The 17,427-nt window shown below is 46.9% G+C and overlaps 1 protein-coding gene across 1 annotated transcript in view; it reads left to right on the top strand.

Moving 5' to 3' along the window:
* SORL1 (sortilin related receptor 1) overlaps nt 1–17,427 on the top strand; it is a 156,851-nt gene that overhangs the window by 100,904 nt on the left and 38,520 nt on the right. Inside the window, exons 24-29 of the mRNA XM_038535871.1 lie at nt 2,025–2,147; nt 4,715–4,834; nt 10,787–10,912; nt 14,077–14,184; nt 15,871–16,002; nt 16,889–17,020. Coding sequence (XP_038391799.1) covers nt 2,025–2,147; nt 4,715–4,834; nt 10,787–10,912; nt 14,077–14,184; nt 15,871–16,002; nt 16,889–17,020 — 741 coding nt within the window. The remainder of the gene's footprint in view (nt 1–2,024; nt 2,148–4,714; nt 4,835–10,786; nt 10,913–14,076; nt 14,185–15,870; nt 16,003–16,888; nt 17,021–17,427) is intronic.

Below are 17,427 nucleotides of genomic sequence, written 5' to 3'. Positions count from 1 at the left end.
GTGGTATTTGTGGGCAAAGAGCCAAAGCTCCTTAAAAAAAATATTAACAACATTGGAACCGAGCCTGGGAAGGACTTTATTACATATGGGGGGGTGCAGGGAGGAGATGCTTCTTAGAATTAACACATTGCACGAAGATTGCCCAGACATGATTAGGCTCAGTGGAAGCAGAGATCTAAACTAGATGACCTTGGGTTCGATAGATGGGGATTCCACCCTGGGCTTTGGTTTCCATTAGATGACAAGCTGGGATCTTGTATTGGTTCAGTGTCCTGAGAGAGGGACCTCCCTCCATCCCTCCCACTCCCACTGCTTCAGCCCCCAAGCTCCGCACCAGCCTCACAGGGTCAAGTTTGCTGCTGGCTCTGACCGCCTCGTGGTTTGGTGTCAGCTTCGGCTGGGCTTGACCTTCCCAGGACCGTGAGACTTGCTTGCTGCCCTGCTCTGCTCTGTCTCCATTCATTCCACTTGGCCCAGGAGAGGCGATGAGGAGGGGTGCGGGGGTGTTAAAATGTGGAGCCTGGGAACCTGGAGGGTGGTGCTTGTCTGTGCCTGTGCCAGCGGTTCCCTTATCGAGGAAGAGGAGGAGGAGGAGGAGGAGGAGGCGAAGGAGGAGGAGAGCCGTGTTTATCCTGATGGTGGAGGCTCCTCGTCCATGGGCAGAGCTGCAGGAGAGGCCCAGGCTGTGGCTGGCCACTGCTGTCTGGGAAGTTCAGCACAGCATCCCATCAGCTGCTGGGGAAGATGGGGGGTGGGGTGGGCAGTGGTGACCAGGGAGCCAGGGAGGGCTGTTGTCAGCACATCTCCCTCCCTTGCACAGACTCCTATGCTGGGTAGTTGTCAGGCTCTCCGGGTTTTGACGTGAATGCCCTGCAGCCTTGTCATTTTTGCCTTCATCCTCTGCCTCCCACCATGAGCTCGATTACAGTGAAGAAATGGAGCCTCAAATAAATGCCACTGGGATGTCTAACTGTAGTGTTGTCCTTGGCTTTTCATTTCCCGGCACGCCCCCCCCCCCCCCCCCCCCCCCCCCGCCACCCCAGGATCCTCTTGTGTCACATCATACCTGCTGTGTCAGCGGCTCCTGAGCACAGCCTTCCTTCCCAAAGCCTTGCCTGGAGGGTCTCTTGCTGGGCTCTAGGGACTGTGCTCACTCCCAGATAATTTTATTTAGAAGAGGGAGAAGAATCTACTTCTGTACCCATCCTGGTGCAGGAGGGCAGAGGAAGGACAAGGAAGAGATGTGACATTTGTTTGAAGCCTGTTCTGCTTTGCAGCCTACCCAACGGGCTCTGGTCCCAAACCAGTTTGCTTATTTCCTTTCATAATACTGCCTCAGGGTAGGTGCTATATTATCTCTGTTTTACAGTAAAGCAAACGGAGGCACGGATCAGTTAGGTTATGTAACTTAGAGACTTGCGATCTGTATCTAGTCTGTGTCATCACAGCACTTGGCCACGTTACCTTATCCTCCTCCTGCCATGTAGGAAATGGGCTCAAGGAGGTTAAAGTTAATTGCTCGAGGCAGAGGCAGAGCCAGGATCTGGAACCCAGTCCTACCTGATGACAAGACCCACGTGCCTGCTATAAAATTCTTCCCTGACACTCCTTGTGTCATCGATACGGGGAGGTGCCTGCTTCTCCTGTAAGATTGGGCTTCTTAATCATCCTTGTCTAAATGAAGGTGTCTCTGCCGAGTACTTAGAAAGACACCTTCAGGCCTGGGGGGTTGGGGGGATGTCGTAGGAGGTGATCCAGCCCATCTCTTCCAGCTGGACGGCAGTATGTCACCCTCCCAGCCCAGTGCCCATCTGGAAGCCGTCCACGGAAAGATAGGCTCTTCTTGCCCTTGGTTGTAAATGTCAGGTTCTCATGTGATTTGTATATTTTTTTTTTGTCTCTGTTGCTGCAATTAAAATCTGCTGCTACTCTGTTTTAGTTCCTTCTCCATGGGGATGTTTGTATTTAGGGTAAGGCGGGGGGATTAATTGTTCCTCATGAGTATATGGTCTCTCCCGTTTTAGCTACTACCATTTGTGATCTGGACACTCAGTTCCGCTGCCAGGAGTCTGGGACCTGCATCCCTCTCTCCTACAAATGTGACCTGGAGGATGACTGTGGAGACAACAGCGATGAAAGTCACTGTGGTAAGGGGACGTGATGTCCAGGGACCCCATTCCTGAGCAGGGCAGCGCCTTTACTCACTGAGCTGCCGTGGGTTGCAGACGGAGGATTTCTGAAAGCATCTCAGGGTTTTCTTTCTTTCTTTTTTCTTTTTCTTTTTCTTTTTCTTTTTTTTTTTTTTTTGAGAGAGAGAACGCACATGTGGGGTGCAGGGGAGGGAGGCTGGAGTAGAGAGGGAAGGTCAGAGGGAGAGAGCACTCAAGAATCCCAGGAAGGCTCCTCACTGAGCACAGAGCCCAAAGCTGGGCTCCATCCCAGGACTGAGATCATGCATGACCTGAGCTGAAACCAAGGATCAGACGCTTAACTGACTGAACCCCCCGGGCGCCCCCATCGGGGTTTCTGATATCCAGCCATATGACCATCTCTGCCTCCTTGGTAGGAATGATTCATTCGAAAGATCACGGACCCTGCTTTCCCATGCAGGGATGCCGTAAGCATGAGTGTGATAGTAAGGAAGATTTGTAACTGAATTTAGGTGGTTATTAAAAGCTATATATGGAACAGAATTGGCCCACACATCTGGGCGACCATGAGACTATGAGACTAGATCTCTACCTTTGTGAACGGCTTTTTTTTTTTTTTTAAAACCAATCTAATTCAGTAAACTCTGTTGGAAGCCAGCAGATGGTACAAATGTTGTTCGAACATCTGTTTTCTGAATGGAAATTTTTACATTTAGGAAAATAGTGCATTGGAATTGCCAAGAGTGATACAGGCTCTCTGGTTCTGTCCTTTTTAATTTCTGACTAAATGACTGAGAGGACTTCTTCAAGGTGACACTGTTAGTTTGTGTCAGGATAGGGACCCAGAGCCGTGTTTCCCAGCCTCGCTGCACAGCCCAGCCCTGCCTGGTTCGGGCGGCCTGTCTCTGTGAATGGCTCTGGTACCAAACTCAGCGTTGCTGACCTTCCAAGGAAGAAATGTTATGTGGTACATAGAGTGCACCAGACTGGAGGGATCCTGACCAAAGGGGAAGTGAGAACAGAGGCCAGACGCTGGCCCAGACAGTGTGAAGAGTTGGTGGCTCTCGCTAGCCACCCACGGGGCAGGTCCAGTCTAGCCTCGCATGTGCTTACAGACAGGGCCTGCTTTTTCACCAGCAGCTGACCCCAGGGGCTTACACAAGGGGAGCCAGGGAAATGCTCCTAGGCTGGCTCTCGGAGGAATCTGGTGTGTGTGTGTGGGGGAGGGGGTCACATCATTTTCCCTCATCTTGGTAAAAATAGGAAATTCCGAAAAGCAGTCTTTTGGGTTCAGTGCTGTCCATCCTTTCCTTTAGCGTCTGCACAGGGTTGAAGGGCACAGCTTAGTAGGAAGAAGACTCCAGTGACGTCATCTTGCTCACCTGTTGGGCACATGTTGGGTTCCCCGCTTATGGCCTGTTAGTGTCTCCTGAATCCTTGCCACAGTCCCAGTCCCTGATAGCTGCAGGGCTGGGTCCTCTTCATAAGTCTCCAGACTGTTTCCTCATAAATATCTGAATCTCTAGCTTCACCACCAACTTGTCTCCTGAATGACACACCTCAGGCAGCCACCCTGGGCCCCAGGCTTGGCTCCCCTTGTTTCCCTAGATTCTTTAAAATTCCCATTGAAAGCTCTGTTTTAAATGACATTCCCAGGGTCTGTAAAAGAGGTCGCCGGGGTAGCCTGCTTGCAAGTCTTGGTCAGGCTGCACGGGTTCCCTTGCCTCAGGACCCCACCCTTCTAGAGACAGCCCATCAGCCGACGTCCCTGGAGCTCTGCCCATGGAAGGTCCCCGGTTTTTTCTATGTTGGGAGCTCAGCACTAATCTCATCATCTCCGATCTGAGCATCTCGTACTAGTTAGCTTGCTCAGAGTTCTCATTATCCCCTTTTCTGAACCACGGACTCCATCTCTAGAATGCTTCTGTTTCTTGAGAATTCTTAGGATTCTACTTTCTGGGTAATTAGAGCATTGCCTCCTAACCTTCTCATTGTAACAAGCATAGATAATATTTGTCAAGTGCCCCAAGGTAAATGGATAAAGCTCTTCTGGGCCTAGGGGTGACCAGGGGCAAGGATGTCAGGGTGTCAGGGATGCCTGGATGGCTCATTTGGTTAAGTGTCTGACTGTTGATTTCAGCTCAGGTCATGATCTCGGGGTCCTGGGATCAAGCCTTGCATCACGCTCAACGTTCAATGTAGAGTTGGCTTGAGATTTTTCTTCTCCCTGCTTATGCATGTGTGAACTGTTTCTCTCTCTTTCTCTCTCTCTCTAAAATAAATAAATAAATAAATAAATAAATAAATAAATAAATAAATAAATAAATAAATAAAATCTTTAAAAATAGAATGTGAAAGTGTCAGTATCCCAGCACACCTAGAGTCCATCCTTGGTTAGCTGGCATTCCCCAGCTAAGTCCATACTGTACCTGGATAATCAGTGATAATTTGGGTAATGGGTGCTACTCTAGCCCTCAGGAGTGCTGATGCCTGAGCTCCATCCGAGATGGATCTCTGAGTCAGCGTTTGTCCTCACTGCTCTGTGTTTGTGATCTCCCCTGCAGAAATGCACCAGTGTCGGAGTGACGAATACAGCTGCAGCTCTGGCATGTGCATCCGCTCCTCCTGGGTGTGTGATGGAGACAATGACTGCAGGGACTGGTCCGATGAAGCCAACTGTACTGGTCAGTGTTCCGTGCTCTCCGTTGACAGCACCTGTCTGTGTGTGTGCTGGTTAGCTCTGCAACCTTCCACGATCGTAGGCTCTAGACTCTAAGAAATGGACCTTAGGCATCAGCTAGTTGCGTGCTTCTCAGAGAGCTGGACTCTGCTGAGCTTGCGCTAAAAGGAAAATGGACACCCTGCTTTCTTCATTGAGAAGGTCTTGCTGTGCAAAAAAGCATTACCTAAACAAGTGTCCCTGAGCGATATGGTCGATTTTGCAATCTGGCTCAAGCTTATTTCTTCAGGACCAGTCACCCCAGTTTATAGACTGGCCCCTGGTCTGGGGACTACACATTGAGCAGCGCTGAACTAACTCATGCTTTTGAAGGGAGCATCAGAGAGTTCCCCAAACAGTGAAAACCTGAACGGTGCTTATACCCATTTGGGGTCACATCACATGAAAAAGAATGTTGGAAACAGCGTGAGAATAGGAGAGGAAGACGTGGTGGTATGAGGTGGAGGTAATGTCATTATTCTCATGGGTGATGAGAATAATGTTCACTCGTGTTCATCACATTACTTCTATGAAGGAATAAATGAAGGAGTGAATGAATGAGACCCATTTTACAGTATGCTGGAATGGGGAGAGCAAGGATTTGGGGAAACCGTGGAGGAATAAAAACTGATCCCACTACCTGAGAAGTACATTTTCTCTGCACCCTCTCCAAATGATCACTCAGTTCTATCTTAAATCCAGTGATGGGGCGAAGGTTATTTCATGTAAACATTTTGTGGTAGGGGCAGATCTGCTTCTGGGCTTTGTGTTGCAATTCATTGGTACTGCATGAACTTGTCATTCACGTGGTGCGGATCATTAATCTTGGGGCGGGCCTTCCAAGTCCCCTGTCTTAATCCTTCTCACCCCATCCATGTACCCACCCGTTCCTACAGTGCCCAGCACCGGGAACTCAGAGCAATGCCTACTGATTTGCGGAAGCAAATAAAAAGAAGGCTACACTCTCCTATCCCGAACCTAAATCTAAGTAACTGTTAGGTTTTTAGTTTAGATCTAGTTCCTGAAGGGCAGAAATGACCTTTGTATTTTCCCATTGCCCAGCGCCTGGTAGGAGAGGATGTGTTCAGGGAGCTTCTGTCGATTGGGCAATTTACACAACGGCTTCTCTGCGTTCATTTTAGTTTCGAAGTGACCTCAGGTGACCCTGAGGAGTAGATGGCTCTCCTCAAATGCCATATAATCACACAGGATAATCCACGATGTTACCAGATTCTCTGCCCTTATAAACTTACCCGAAACTTGCCCCTTGTCCTTTCTGGTGGAACCTCAGTGCCTTGGAAGGACACAGGAGAAGGCTTCTCTCCAAAGACAAGCATGGCCTGTAGAGGGAGGAAAAAAAAAACAGTGTCCACGGAGGAACTGCTATCAGCCCAGGAGCCACGATGCTGTTTGGAAACCGTGGGCTTGGGTGGATAATTGGTTAATAAATTAAAGGGGCGCACTTGGGCATTTCAGTTTGTAAATTGCAAAATGATTGAACATCTTGTTAGCACAATCACATGAGTCAAGTTTGTGTTTCAGCAGCATGTGCTGCTCCTCTGGGATGAATTAACAACTCATTTCTATGGGTGGGTTCATCTGAGACTCCTGGGTTTTTGTTGTTGTTGTTGTTGTTTTGTTTTGTTTTTTGGCAAGGCTGTCTGGGGAACATGTAAAGTGCTTACACCTCACCTGCTCCCTTGTTCCAGGGACTGTTCTTCCAAACCTACTAAAGATGATTCTCTTTCCTTGTCATCTCAAGATAGTTGGCAGTCAGCCGTGAGCTCATTAGGATGCGTGGCGTGTCCCTCCGTTTCCTGACCTAATACACAAAGTTGTCTGCCAAGCCACAATCAGTCGGGGTCGGTGGACTTCCTCTTGGCCTCAGCTTGTGGGCACAGTCTTTGGGCTTCTCCTCCCTGCTTTTTGTCTTTCATGGGACTTAATTTTCTTTATTCCCCTCTCCCCACCTCCCTGCGTCAATTTGACCGTAAACATTTGATTTCTGCTCTTTCTGGGGTTACGCTTAGACACCCCATGTGTCTTCGCACAGCGGCTCTCCGCCCTCCTAGACTCGCAGGGATTTCAGAACAGACTCCACACGTGCTTAGTATTTTCATGGTACATTTAAAAAATTCCTAATATTAATCATTGTTATATTTCAGGAACCACTCACCTTTGCTTCTTGTGCCCAATGTCTCCTTTCCACGAGCATCTTTCTCTGTTTCTTGCAGCAGGAGTCCATGAGTGGTCAACTCTTTGAAGGTTTTATTTACACAAACATGTCTTTATGTCACTCTCAATCCTGAATTCATGATGGATCTGGATTTCTCGGTTTGTAATAATATTCCGTTAAGTATTTCAGTGGGATTATTCTATTTCCTTCTGGCCTCTTCTGTGTTGATTTGAATTCTCCTGTCAGGTGAGCTGTTCAGAGTATCATCAGACATCCTTTCTCTCTGGGTATCTGTAGGTTTTTGTTTGTTGTTATATAGTTACACCTCCCTAGGTGAAATTATTTTTATTCATCCCACTCTTGAGTCTTGTTTTCCTTCCAGAGGCTGAGGATTTATTTTTCATCAATTCTGGGGAATTACAGCCATGATGTTTTCAGTTCTCTTTGCTAGTATTTCTGGTTTTGTCTTCAATAGTTACTGTCAGCGATCTATGGGGCTGTGTCCTTCTGTTGTTCATGCTTCTGTTTTAGGATTTGCAGTCTCTTTATGACTCCGTACTAGAATCTGAGTTACTTCCTCAGTCTTCTCTTCTGGTTCAACAATTCTCTTTTCAGCTGAATCTAACTGGCTGTTTCTCACATCCACTGAGCTATGTTTATTTCCACGGGTGTATTTTTTTATATCTAGAATTTCTATCTTGTGCTTGTTCCAAGTCTGGCTTTTGCTTTTCAGTGCCTTTTCTTTAAAAAAAAAAAAAAAAAACTTTTATTTAATTTTAGTTAATTAACATATACTGTATTATTGGTTTCAGAGGTAGAGTTCAGTGATTCATCAGTGCTATATAACACCCAGTGCTCATTACATCATGTGCCCTCCTTAATGCCCATCACCCAGTTACCCCATCCCCCAATCCCCTTCCCTCCAGCGACCCTCAGTGTGTTTCCTATGATTAAGAGTCTCTTATGGTTTGCCTCCCTCTCAGATTTCATCTTGTTTTATTTTTTCCTCTCTTCCCTTATGATACTGTTTTGTTTCTTAAATTCCACAGATGAGTGAGATCATATGATAATTGTCTTTCTCTAATTGACTTGTTTCATTTAGCATAACGTTCTCTAGTTCTATCCATGTTATTGCAAATGGCAAGAGTTCATTATTTTGATGTCTGAGTATATATGTGTATAAGACATCTTTATCCATTCACTGATAGAAAGAGCCCAGATGTCCATCAATGCTCTTTCTTTACGCTTTATGTTATTATTTCTGTGTCATTAATCATTCAAGTTTTATTGATAGTCGCATTTTTCCCTCTCACTCGCTTCCTAATAGTCCAGTGCTCTGTAATTCCTACCATATGAATTCATCCATCCCTTCTGCCCCAGCATTTTGGTTAATGCTTTTGATCAGGTATTCCTGATCAGAGGGTCTTGCTGAGTCAAGGAGGATCAGTCCAAGTCAGAGAGTGGGGTGTAGGATAAGTAGGATAGGTTTCCATTAGAAACTCCGATCCTCTAATTTCATGGTCATTTACCCCATTTGCCCATCCTGCTGTGCAAAGGATTCTTATTCCCCTCCCCCCCATTCTTTAGTCTGTATTAAAATCAGTATCTTCCATCCTTATAATTAAGTGAAAAAGGTAAAATAATTGAACATGTATTACTTAACCAGACACTCAGTGTCAGAGAGCTAATAAGTTACTCAGAAGATTGGAAAATTCAGAAAAAGAAAACGTGTTAAGAATTCCATTCATACCTGGCCACTTAAATGAAATTGTGCAAACTGATTAGTCTTTCTGAGCTCAGCTTCTGTGATAGATTTTGGAGATCTCAGACATGCCTCCCAGAATGGTCATTTGGAAACTCCATTAGCACTCTGAAATTGTTTTCAATTAAAAGTGAACCGCATAAGCTGAATAATAAGTAGATCAGCATGGCAGTGAGCTTAGGGAACAGTGTATCTCATGAAAGGGAGCAAAGCTTTGCGGAGGAGTATTTGCAAGGGCTGTCAGACTTGTAAAACCATCAGATCAAACGTGTGGTTTGATCAAACCATCAAACCATCGTATTCCAGGCGATGGCTGTTACTGCTGCAAAAGCTCATGTAATGTGCAGCCTATATGTATTCCTCTTCTCGGAGATGAGTGTATTTTAATCTCTTTTTAAGATTTTATTTATTCATGGAAGACACAGAGAGAGAGGCAGAGACACAGGCAGAGGGAGAAGCAGGCTCCCTGCGGGGAGCCTGATGCGGGACTCGATCCTAGGACCCTGAGATCACGCCCTGAGCTGAGGGCAGATGCTCAATCGCTGAGCCACCCAGGCATCTTATATTTTAAAAAGATGTTCAATGGAGTCTGAGAGCCAGAGGTTATATAATATTAAAACTTCATGTAGACCCGTTTCTATGCTATGCACATAGCCTTGGTAGTCAGTGAGATAAGACAACAGATAATGGACCACCACTTGTTTCAAAGTGGTTTGAAATATCAGGTTCTTTGTACTTCAGACTGCTGCACAAAATAGCCCCAAATTCAGTAGAAATTCTAGAGGGCATTGGAAGCCAATTTTCCCAATCCTTGAGTAGCAGTTGCCAACCATCTTGATTGAATAAGTAACTATAGTATGCCCTCAATAACCCACTTTTGTTTGTTCTGCTCCATGTGTTGCAAAGACATCCTTGTCGACACAGTTTAACAGAGAGCCCATCTAACTCTCTTGTTTTATGTCAGTGGTAAACAAGGCCAGCCCTGGCTTTCACTCAGCAGTGTACAGACACAAACAGCTTTCTGTTTTAGCAGAGGAAAGGGAAAGCTAATGGAGAGGTGGTTAGTAGTGCTGGTTGGGTTTGAGGCAGATACTCTGCATTCAAACTAGTCTTTGACCAGTGTTTCAACACGTTTCTAAAGGACTTACAACTGGCCTCAGCCCACATATGCAAACAAGGCTGCTGGTTTATAACAACAGCTCTGTTTCACTTGTGTCTTTTTCTTTTGATGGTTGTAGTGGACACCACACGTCGTTGGCTGATAGATGTCACTCCTGACTATTGGGAAAGTTAGACAAGTCTAGGAGGTGCTGGCACCTTTCTGTTTTGAGTTTGAGTAAATCTTCTGTGCTCTCTGGATCTGAGGCTTTGCACATTTGAAATGGGGTAGTTTGTTGAGAATTATAAAATCACAGCCTTTCAGAGCTTACAAGGGTCTTTACATATCAATATAGATGATGAAGTGGAGGCCCCCCAAAGAGTGGCTACATCGGGTCTAGAGCTGTCTGCAGAGCACACACCACTTCTCCTTGTCCCACAGAATCTGGATGAGTGAGTGGGTTCATGTGAGAAGATAAAGTAGCAAGACAGAGCAGAAGCCATACAGGCTTTGGACTTGGAGAACGCTGGTGCTATTACTTATCTTTGTGAATGTGAGCGAGTATCTTAATCCCCCTAAGGCTGTTACTTAGGGGATGTGGGGAATAATCCTCACGTCATAGGTGGTTGTGAAAAGTAAATTATTTCTTTTTAACATGTACATCTATACTTGTGTAGCTTTACAGACTCACAGAGTCAAGTGATTGCTCCACTAGGAGCGCAAGCCCAGGTGCCTGGCTCCTGGCCAGGGAGGAGCTCAGGCTCTCTGGTCCACACCTTATTACTCAGCACAGTCTCCCTTCGGTCAGCTCCTTGGTGGTTGGTGGGGGAGCGGAGGTGAAGGTGGCACTGACATTGTCTCTCTTCTCTCTTGCTGGCAGCCATCTATCACACCTGCGAGGTCTCCAACTTCCAGTGTCACAACGGGCACTGTATCCCCCAGCGGTGGGCGTGTGATGGTGACATGGATTGCCAGGATGGTTCTGACGAGGACCCAGTGAACTGCGGTAAATGCTCTGCTTTGGTCTCCACGTGGAGCGGCCCCAGTGTCTGCTGGTCAGGAGAAGAGGGGACAGATTGGGCCGGGCGTTGGAATACTGCTCTGCTGTGCCCTGGCGCCTAGGCCGACCACCAGACAGGCCTTCCCGGGTTTTAGATGGCATGGCCATAGGATGTATAGGGGTGTGTTTTGTTATCCTCGTTGGCAGGCAAGCTGTTTTGCCTCATTGGTTTTCCATAAACTTTGCAGCAAAGAAATGGAAACCAGTTCACCCACCCAGAGTGCTAAATACAGTCACCAAATACAGAAATGAGCAGTGTTCCACCAGAAATTAGCCAGCAATTTCGGTATAAATAGCGTACTTTATGACTAAGAGTTCTGTGTTATGGTCCTTTGGGAAAGTGGTTACCACCTTGATTTCAGAAAGAACTCTGAGGTCATCAGCTACCTTCACAAAATAGCTGTCCCACGAACACAATGTAGAAAATTCGTTTTTATACCAAATATCTTTTTTTTAAAGATTTTATTTATTCCTGAGAGACACAGAGGGTGAGGCAGAAACATTGGCAAAGGAGAAGCAGGCTCCCTGTGGGGAGCCTGGTGCAGGACTCGGTCCCTGGACCCTGGGATCACCACCTGAGCCAAAGGCCCAACCACTGAGCCACCCAGGTGCCCCTATACCAAATATCTTTAAGGTTCTCTATCCATATCCTTTTTTTATAGCGTGGGTAGGAAAAAAAAACCCTGTGTTTCTCCTCTGCTCTCAGCATTCTGCGCACAGTGTACTTCCACACTTCTTGGCCACCCCATGCGTGTTTTCCACACCAAGCAGTCTTCAGTACCAGCTGGGTGTCCTGCAGTTAACTCGTTCCTTACACTGTCTTCCTTGGAATAGCATCAGATTTCACAGGTTAAGGGCACGGTCCCCAACACTGCCCCCCACTTCAGATGCCACAAGCCTCAAGTTGTCACCTGTACTTCTCACTGACAACCTATAAATCCGTCTCCTCTTCCTTGGCTTCAGTGGTTTACTAGATTGTCTCACAGAACTCAGGGAATCACATTTCCTAGCTTGTTAGAAAAGGATGTGTGATAAAGGAGAGAGAGAATGAACATCCAGATGGAAGAGAAAGCATAGGGCAAGGTAGAGGGAAGGGTTGTGGGGCTTCCAAGCCCTGTCCAGACCTCCTGCTCTCCCAGCATCTCTGTGTTCAGCCACCTGGAAGCTCTCTGAGCCCCATACTTTTTGGGATTTCTAGAGAGGCTTTATCGCATAGTATGAATCGTTAAGCTAGCTCCCCCCCTCACCCCTCCCTAGAGGATTAGGGGTGGAGTTCAAACCAAGGCTCTAATCATGGCATGGTTTTTCTGGTGACCAGCCCCCATCCTAAAGCTATGCAGGAGCCCACCCAGAGTTGCCCATTAGAACACAAGACATTCCTGTTACCTAGGGAATTACAAGGGCTTAAGAGCTCTGTGCCTATAACCAGGGCCAGAGACATATATATATATATATATATATATATATATATATATATATATATATATATATATATGTATTTTTTTTTTCCTGTTACTTTGCACCATACCTTCCAGATCTTCATGGGACCGTAGTCATCGTCTGCATGTTGTAAACTCCATTTCTCTCATGTCACAGTACTAAGCAGAGGTCTTTGCCTATATCTGTATTTTTCTGTAGCCCACATTTTCATGGCAGATGCATATTCACTTGATATTTCTCATAGTATACTTAGTTGCTTCCCGGTCAGGCATTTGAGTGTTTTCAGTTTTACACTATTCGCAGTAAAATTATCCTTTTTTATTTTGGAAATGAAGGCTTATTTTTTCTTGAAGATACTTCCTAGGATATGTCCCTTAGTATGGAATTGCTGGGTCAGAGGTTCTGATGGATTTTAATGATTCTCCTTAAGTGTTTGCATGTTGCGTTTCCGAGTGATGATACCCGAAGCATTTCCATCAGTAACATAGTATCTGTTTCCCCACGTCTCTCTTGAACTTACATTTTACCTTTTTAGCTGTTTTCACTAATTTATTGGATAGGAGTCTGTCTTGTATAATTTTAATTTTATACTTTTTAAAAATACCTCTTACACTTAGTGACATTAAGTATTTCCCGACTCATGGACTCACTTAGTGGTTCTGTTTGATTCCTTAGAATAATTTCCTAGGCATGATGATTTATTAGAGGATTAAAACACACTTTCTTGCCTTGCTCCTGAACCCCCTGGAACTGGTCTCCTAAGCGTTGGGTTTGCAGTGGCCCTGACTTACCTGCTAGAACTTACTTTTAAGCCCTAACGTCGGGCAGTAGCTCTGTGTTCAGGAGAAAGGGTTACCTTGTGCTAAGAATTCTCTACTAAGCACAAAATCTAAGATTCTTAACATTGCTAGAATGGACTTTCTCTGAAAGGGCTTTAGTTTAGAATTCCTGAAGAATTAAGATGGTGATTTAGGAGAGCTTTAAAAGACCAGGATTATAATCAGGCTTCATGTCCTCCTTTTTTCCACTCACTGAAGCTTTTCTTAAAAATAGGTACTCAGTTTTTTGAGTAGGTAACACGTTTTCATGGTTCAAGATGGAAGAAAGCATCAAGAGGTGTATGGTAAACATTTTTCTCCCCATCTGCCAAATCCCTACCGTGTCCACATGGGAAATTATGATTGTATGCCCTTTTAGGATATTTTTGTGCATATCTGCAAATTTAAATGTACTGTGTATTCTTGTTCTCTTTTACACAAGTAGAATGCCATGCGTGTTGTTTTGTACCTTGTTTTTTCCACACAACTGTGTATCTGGGACACATTTTTGCAGAGTGCCTCTTCAGTGCCTTTGTAGCAGTCTCGTGTTTTAGGGTATAACGAGGTATTACAGAGTCCCCTACTGACAGACAGGTAGGTGGTTGTCCGTGCATTACAAAGAGCATTGCAATGAACAGCCTGGTACTAACGTCATTTCTCACTTGTGTGGGTAGATCACGTGTTTGCCATGGCATCGCTGGGTCAAGGTGTGCATGCATTGGTTACTGTGACCGCGGTTACCAATCACCCAGTCTCCTTAGGGGTTTGCCCATTTAAACCCGCACAACAACGCGTGTGAGCACCTGCTTCTTTCCTCTTATCACTCTCTTCCGTTATCAAATTGCATTTCAGAGAAGAAGTGCAATGGATTCCGCTGCCCGAATGGCACCTGCATCCCATCCAGCAAGCACTGTGACGGTCTGCGGGATTGCTCCGATGGCGCGGATGAACAGCACTGCGGTGAGTCCTCTCCCTGCCCCGGGGAAGCACAAATATTGGACTGAACCCTTGCACCTCCTCAGGATCTGCTGGGGGTTAGTTTTTAACCGAGTTTATGCCGGACTCTGGGAGGCTGGTGGCTTCAGGGTGCCCTGATTTGGGTGGAGAGGAGTGGGAAGGGGAGCAGTGTTGGGGTGATCCTGGAATAAATAGGTCGTTGCTTGGTGAACGCTGCTGTTGGTTGCTCTCGCTCTAGGTGTAGACCCAGTGTTTTGAACTGAATACTTATTTCTCCTACTTGATGGGTTTTATTCATGTTGCTGGTGATTACTCAAGTCACATTTTCGTCGGCCAGGTGACTCTCTTATCCCAGTTTCCTTTAGACTCCTAGAGGTTGTCTTGGGCCAGTGGTGCTCATCTGTGAATGTACTTTGCTTGGCTCCCCGACTCCCTCCCACCCCCAGATTCTGATGTAATTTGTATGGAGTGTGGCCTGGGCATTGGGATTTTTAAAAAATTGCTCCAGGTGATTCTGATGCACAGTCCAGGTTGAGAACAGATGTAGTTGTGCAGGGATTGGCAGGCTGGGCTGTGGGGAAAAGCCAGCCCCCACACATAACATGTTCTGTTGAATGGAGTTTTCTTTATTTTTTTTTTTAAAGATTTTATTTATTTGAGAGAGAGAGAGTGTGTGCGCATGTGCACAAGCTGTGGGGAGGGGCAGCAGGAAAGGGCGAAGCAGACTCCCCGCTGAGCAGGGAGCCCTATGCGGGACTCGATCCCAGGACCCTGAGATCACAACCTAAGCCAAAGGCAGGAGCTTTGCTGACCGAGCCACTCAGGCACTCCTGAAGTTTTCTTTAAACACAGTCACTACGACTTGTTTACGTGTTGTCTCAGGCTGTTCTCACCCAACAGTGGCAGAGAGGAGTAGTCGTGATAGAAACTATACAGCTGACAAAACCTTGAGAATTTGCTCTCTGGTTGTATCAGCCACTGTCCTCCAGAGAAGCAGAACCGATAGGATGTGTGTATCCACAGAGAGAGCTTTATTTTCAGGAATCAGCTCATGTACTTACGAAGGCGGCAAGTCCAAAATCTGCAGGGTAGGCCAGCAGGCTGGAAACCCAGGGGCAGGCTGATGTTACAGCTCGAGTCCACAGGCCGTCTTCTTGCTTTTTTCTGTGTCCTGCATCCCTGGTGTCCCTTCTTATAAGGACTCTGCACCTGTGGGATCAGGGCCCCACCTCCATGACCTCGTTTTACCTTAATCACCTCTTTAAAGAACCTGCCTCCAAATGCAGTCACACTGGGGGTTAGGGCTTTAACGTATGAGTTTTTAGGGGTACAATTCAGTCCCTAATACTGGTCCTTTTGTGGAAGAAGTAGCCTGTGATGAAGATCATGAGCATGGATGTCAGACAGGTCTGGCTCTACCCTCAGTAGCTGTGTACTCTTGGCAAAATATTAATGTTGCCACCCCCTCTGTTCTCATTTTGGGAACAGGACAATAAAATCTCTCCTGGCGTCGTCTAGAGAGTTCAGTGATGTGCCTGTGTGTGCTTTAGCTCAGGGCTCGGCACACAGCAAGTGCTCAAGAAATGGGGGCTCTTACTACGGTTTCCTGAGGTTTCAGGGAGCCTCTGCTCAGGGCTGGTGCCGGTCCCGAGCGTTCACGGCCCTCTCCCTGCCCTGGACCCCTTTCAGAGCCCCTCTGCACGCGCTTCATGGACTTTGTGTGCAAGAACCGCCAGCAATGCCTGTTCCACTCCATGGTGTGTGACGGGATCGTCCAGTGCCGTGACGGCTCCGATGAGGATGCGACGTTTGCAGGCTGCTGTGAGTGGGGTGGACGGGGAGGGGACCGAATCCCTGGAGATGCCGTGGAGGGTTGGGCCACTGTGGTTCACGGGTCTCACTCGAGTGTCCAATCTGGCCCTTTCTGAGAAAGGCTTACTCTCTGTTGCTTCCAAAGGTTTGCTTTTTGGTGGTTGGTGTGTGTATGAGGGGAAGGCGTGGAGGGACCCTTCTCCCACGGGCCATCCCTGTGCACCTGTCACCCTGTAGCACCCTTGCCTGGCCCCGGTGGTCTTCGTTGCACTAGTCACCACTTGGCATGCCGTATATTTATTTCATTATTTGACTGCCTGTCTCTCCTTGCTGTAATGTGGGCCTCATGAGAGCAGGGCTTCTGTTTTGTTCACTGCGTAGATCTACTCCTAAAACAGGCCCTACCAGCGGTGGCTACTCCTTCTAGTCTGCTCGGGCCACCATCACCAAAGACCACAGCCTGGGTGGCCGAAACAGCAGACGTGTATTTCTCATAGTTCCGGGGGCTCCAGTTTGAGGTTGAGATGTCGGTCGGATTGGTTCTTCTGCAGCCCCCCTCCTGAGCTTGCTGAAGGCTGCCGTATGCCTCAGCCCTCACGTGGTCTCCCCTCTACGCCTGTCTGTGTCCTGCTTTCCTTTTCTCAGAAGGACCCTACTCCTATCAGATTAGGGTCCCTTGTGACCTCACTGTAACTTAATCACCTCTTTAAAGACCCTGTTTCCAAATACAGTCACCTTCTGAGCTACTGGGGGTTAGGCCTTCAAGTGGCTTTTGCCATCCTGGAGCCCTGTAGCTGGCCTGTCTCTTGGTGGAGGTTCTTTCCCCTTGCGTCCTACCTTGAGCCCTGCAGGATGGCAGCAGCCTGGAACTTAGGGATGCTTGTTCCTTATCTAGCGGAAGACCCCGAGTTCCACAAGGTTTGTGATGAGTTCAGTTTCCAGTGCCAGAACGGAGTGTGCATCAGCCTGATTTGGAAGTGCGACGGCATGGATGACTGTGGTGACTACTCCGATGAAGCCAACTGTGGTAAGATGCTGGACCTTCAGCCTCTCGTCCCTAATCTCCGGGTCCCAGTGACGCCTGTGGTTAAGGAGGCCGTTCTCAGCTCACTGCCATGCAGGCTGTGCCTTCTCCTGCCCCACCACTGGTTCCCCTGTAAGGAATTGAGTCTTCAAAGTGGCAGCCTGCCCCCAGGAGGTGTTGGGGGATGTTTATTCCCGTTCCTTTTCTTTTCCCAGTTGGGAAGTTCACATTATGCCTAAGGAATATGGTAGATGAATGATGGTGAATATTTTGGAGGGTGTTCCCCAAATGTGCTTATTATAGATGCCACAACTTTATAGAGTCCTGTCATCATGGGGCTGTCACCGATAGTTATGTCATTCCTTTGGTAAAGTGTCAAAAAGTTGGGTATTATTTGTAAGGTCTAGAAG

Source organism: Canis lupus, chromosome 5, assembly GCF_011100685.1.
Source record: "Canis lupus familiaris isolate Mischka breed German Shepherd chromosome 5, alternate assembly UU_Cfam_GSD_1.0, whole genome shotgun sequence".
NCBI classification, from domain to species: domain Eukaryota; kingdom Metazoa; phylum Chordata; class Mammalia; order Carnivora; family Canidae; genus Canis; species Canis lupus.
This window is presented reverse-complemented; position numbering and strand designations above follow the sequence as displayed.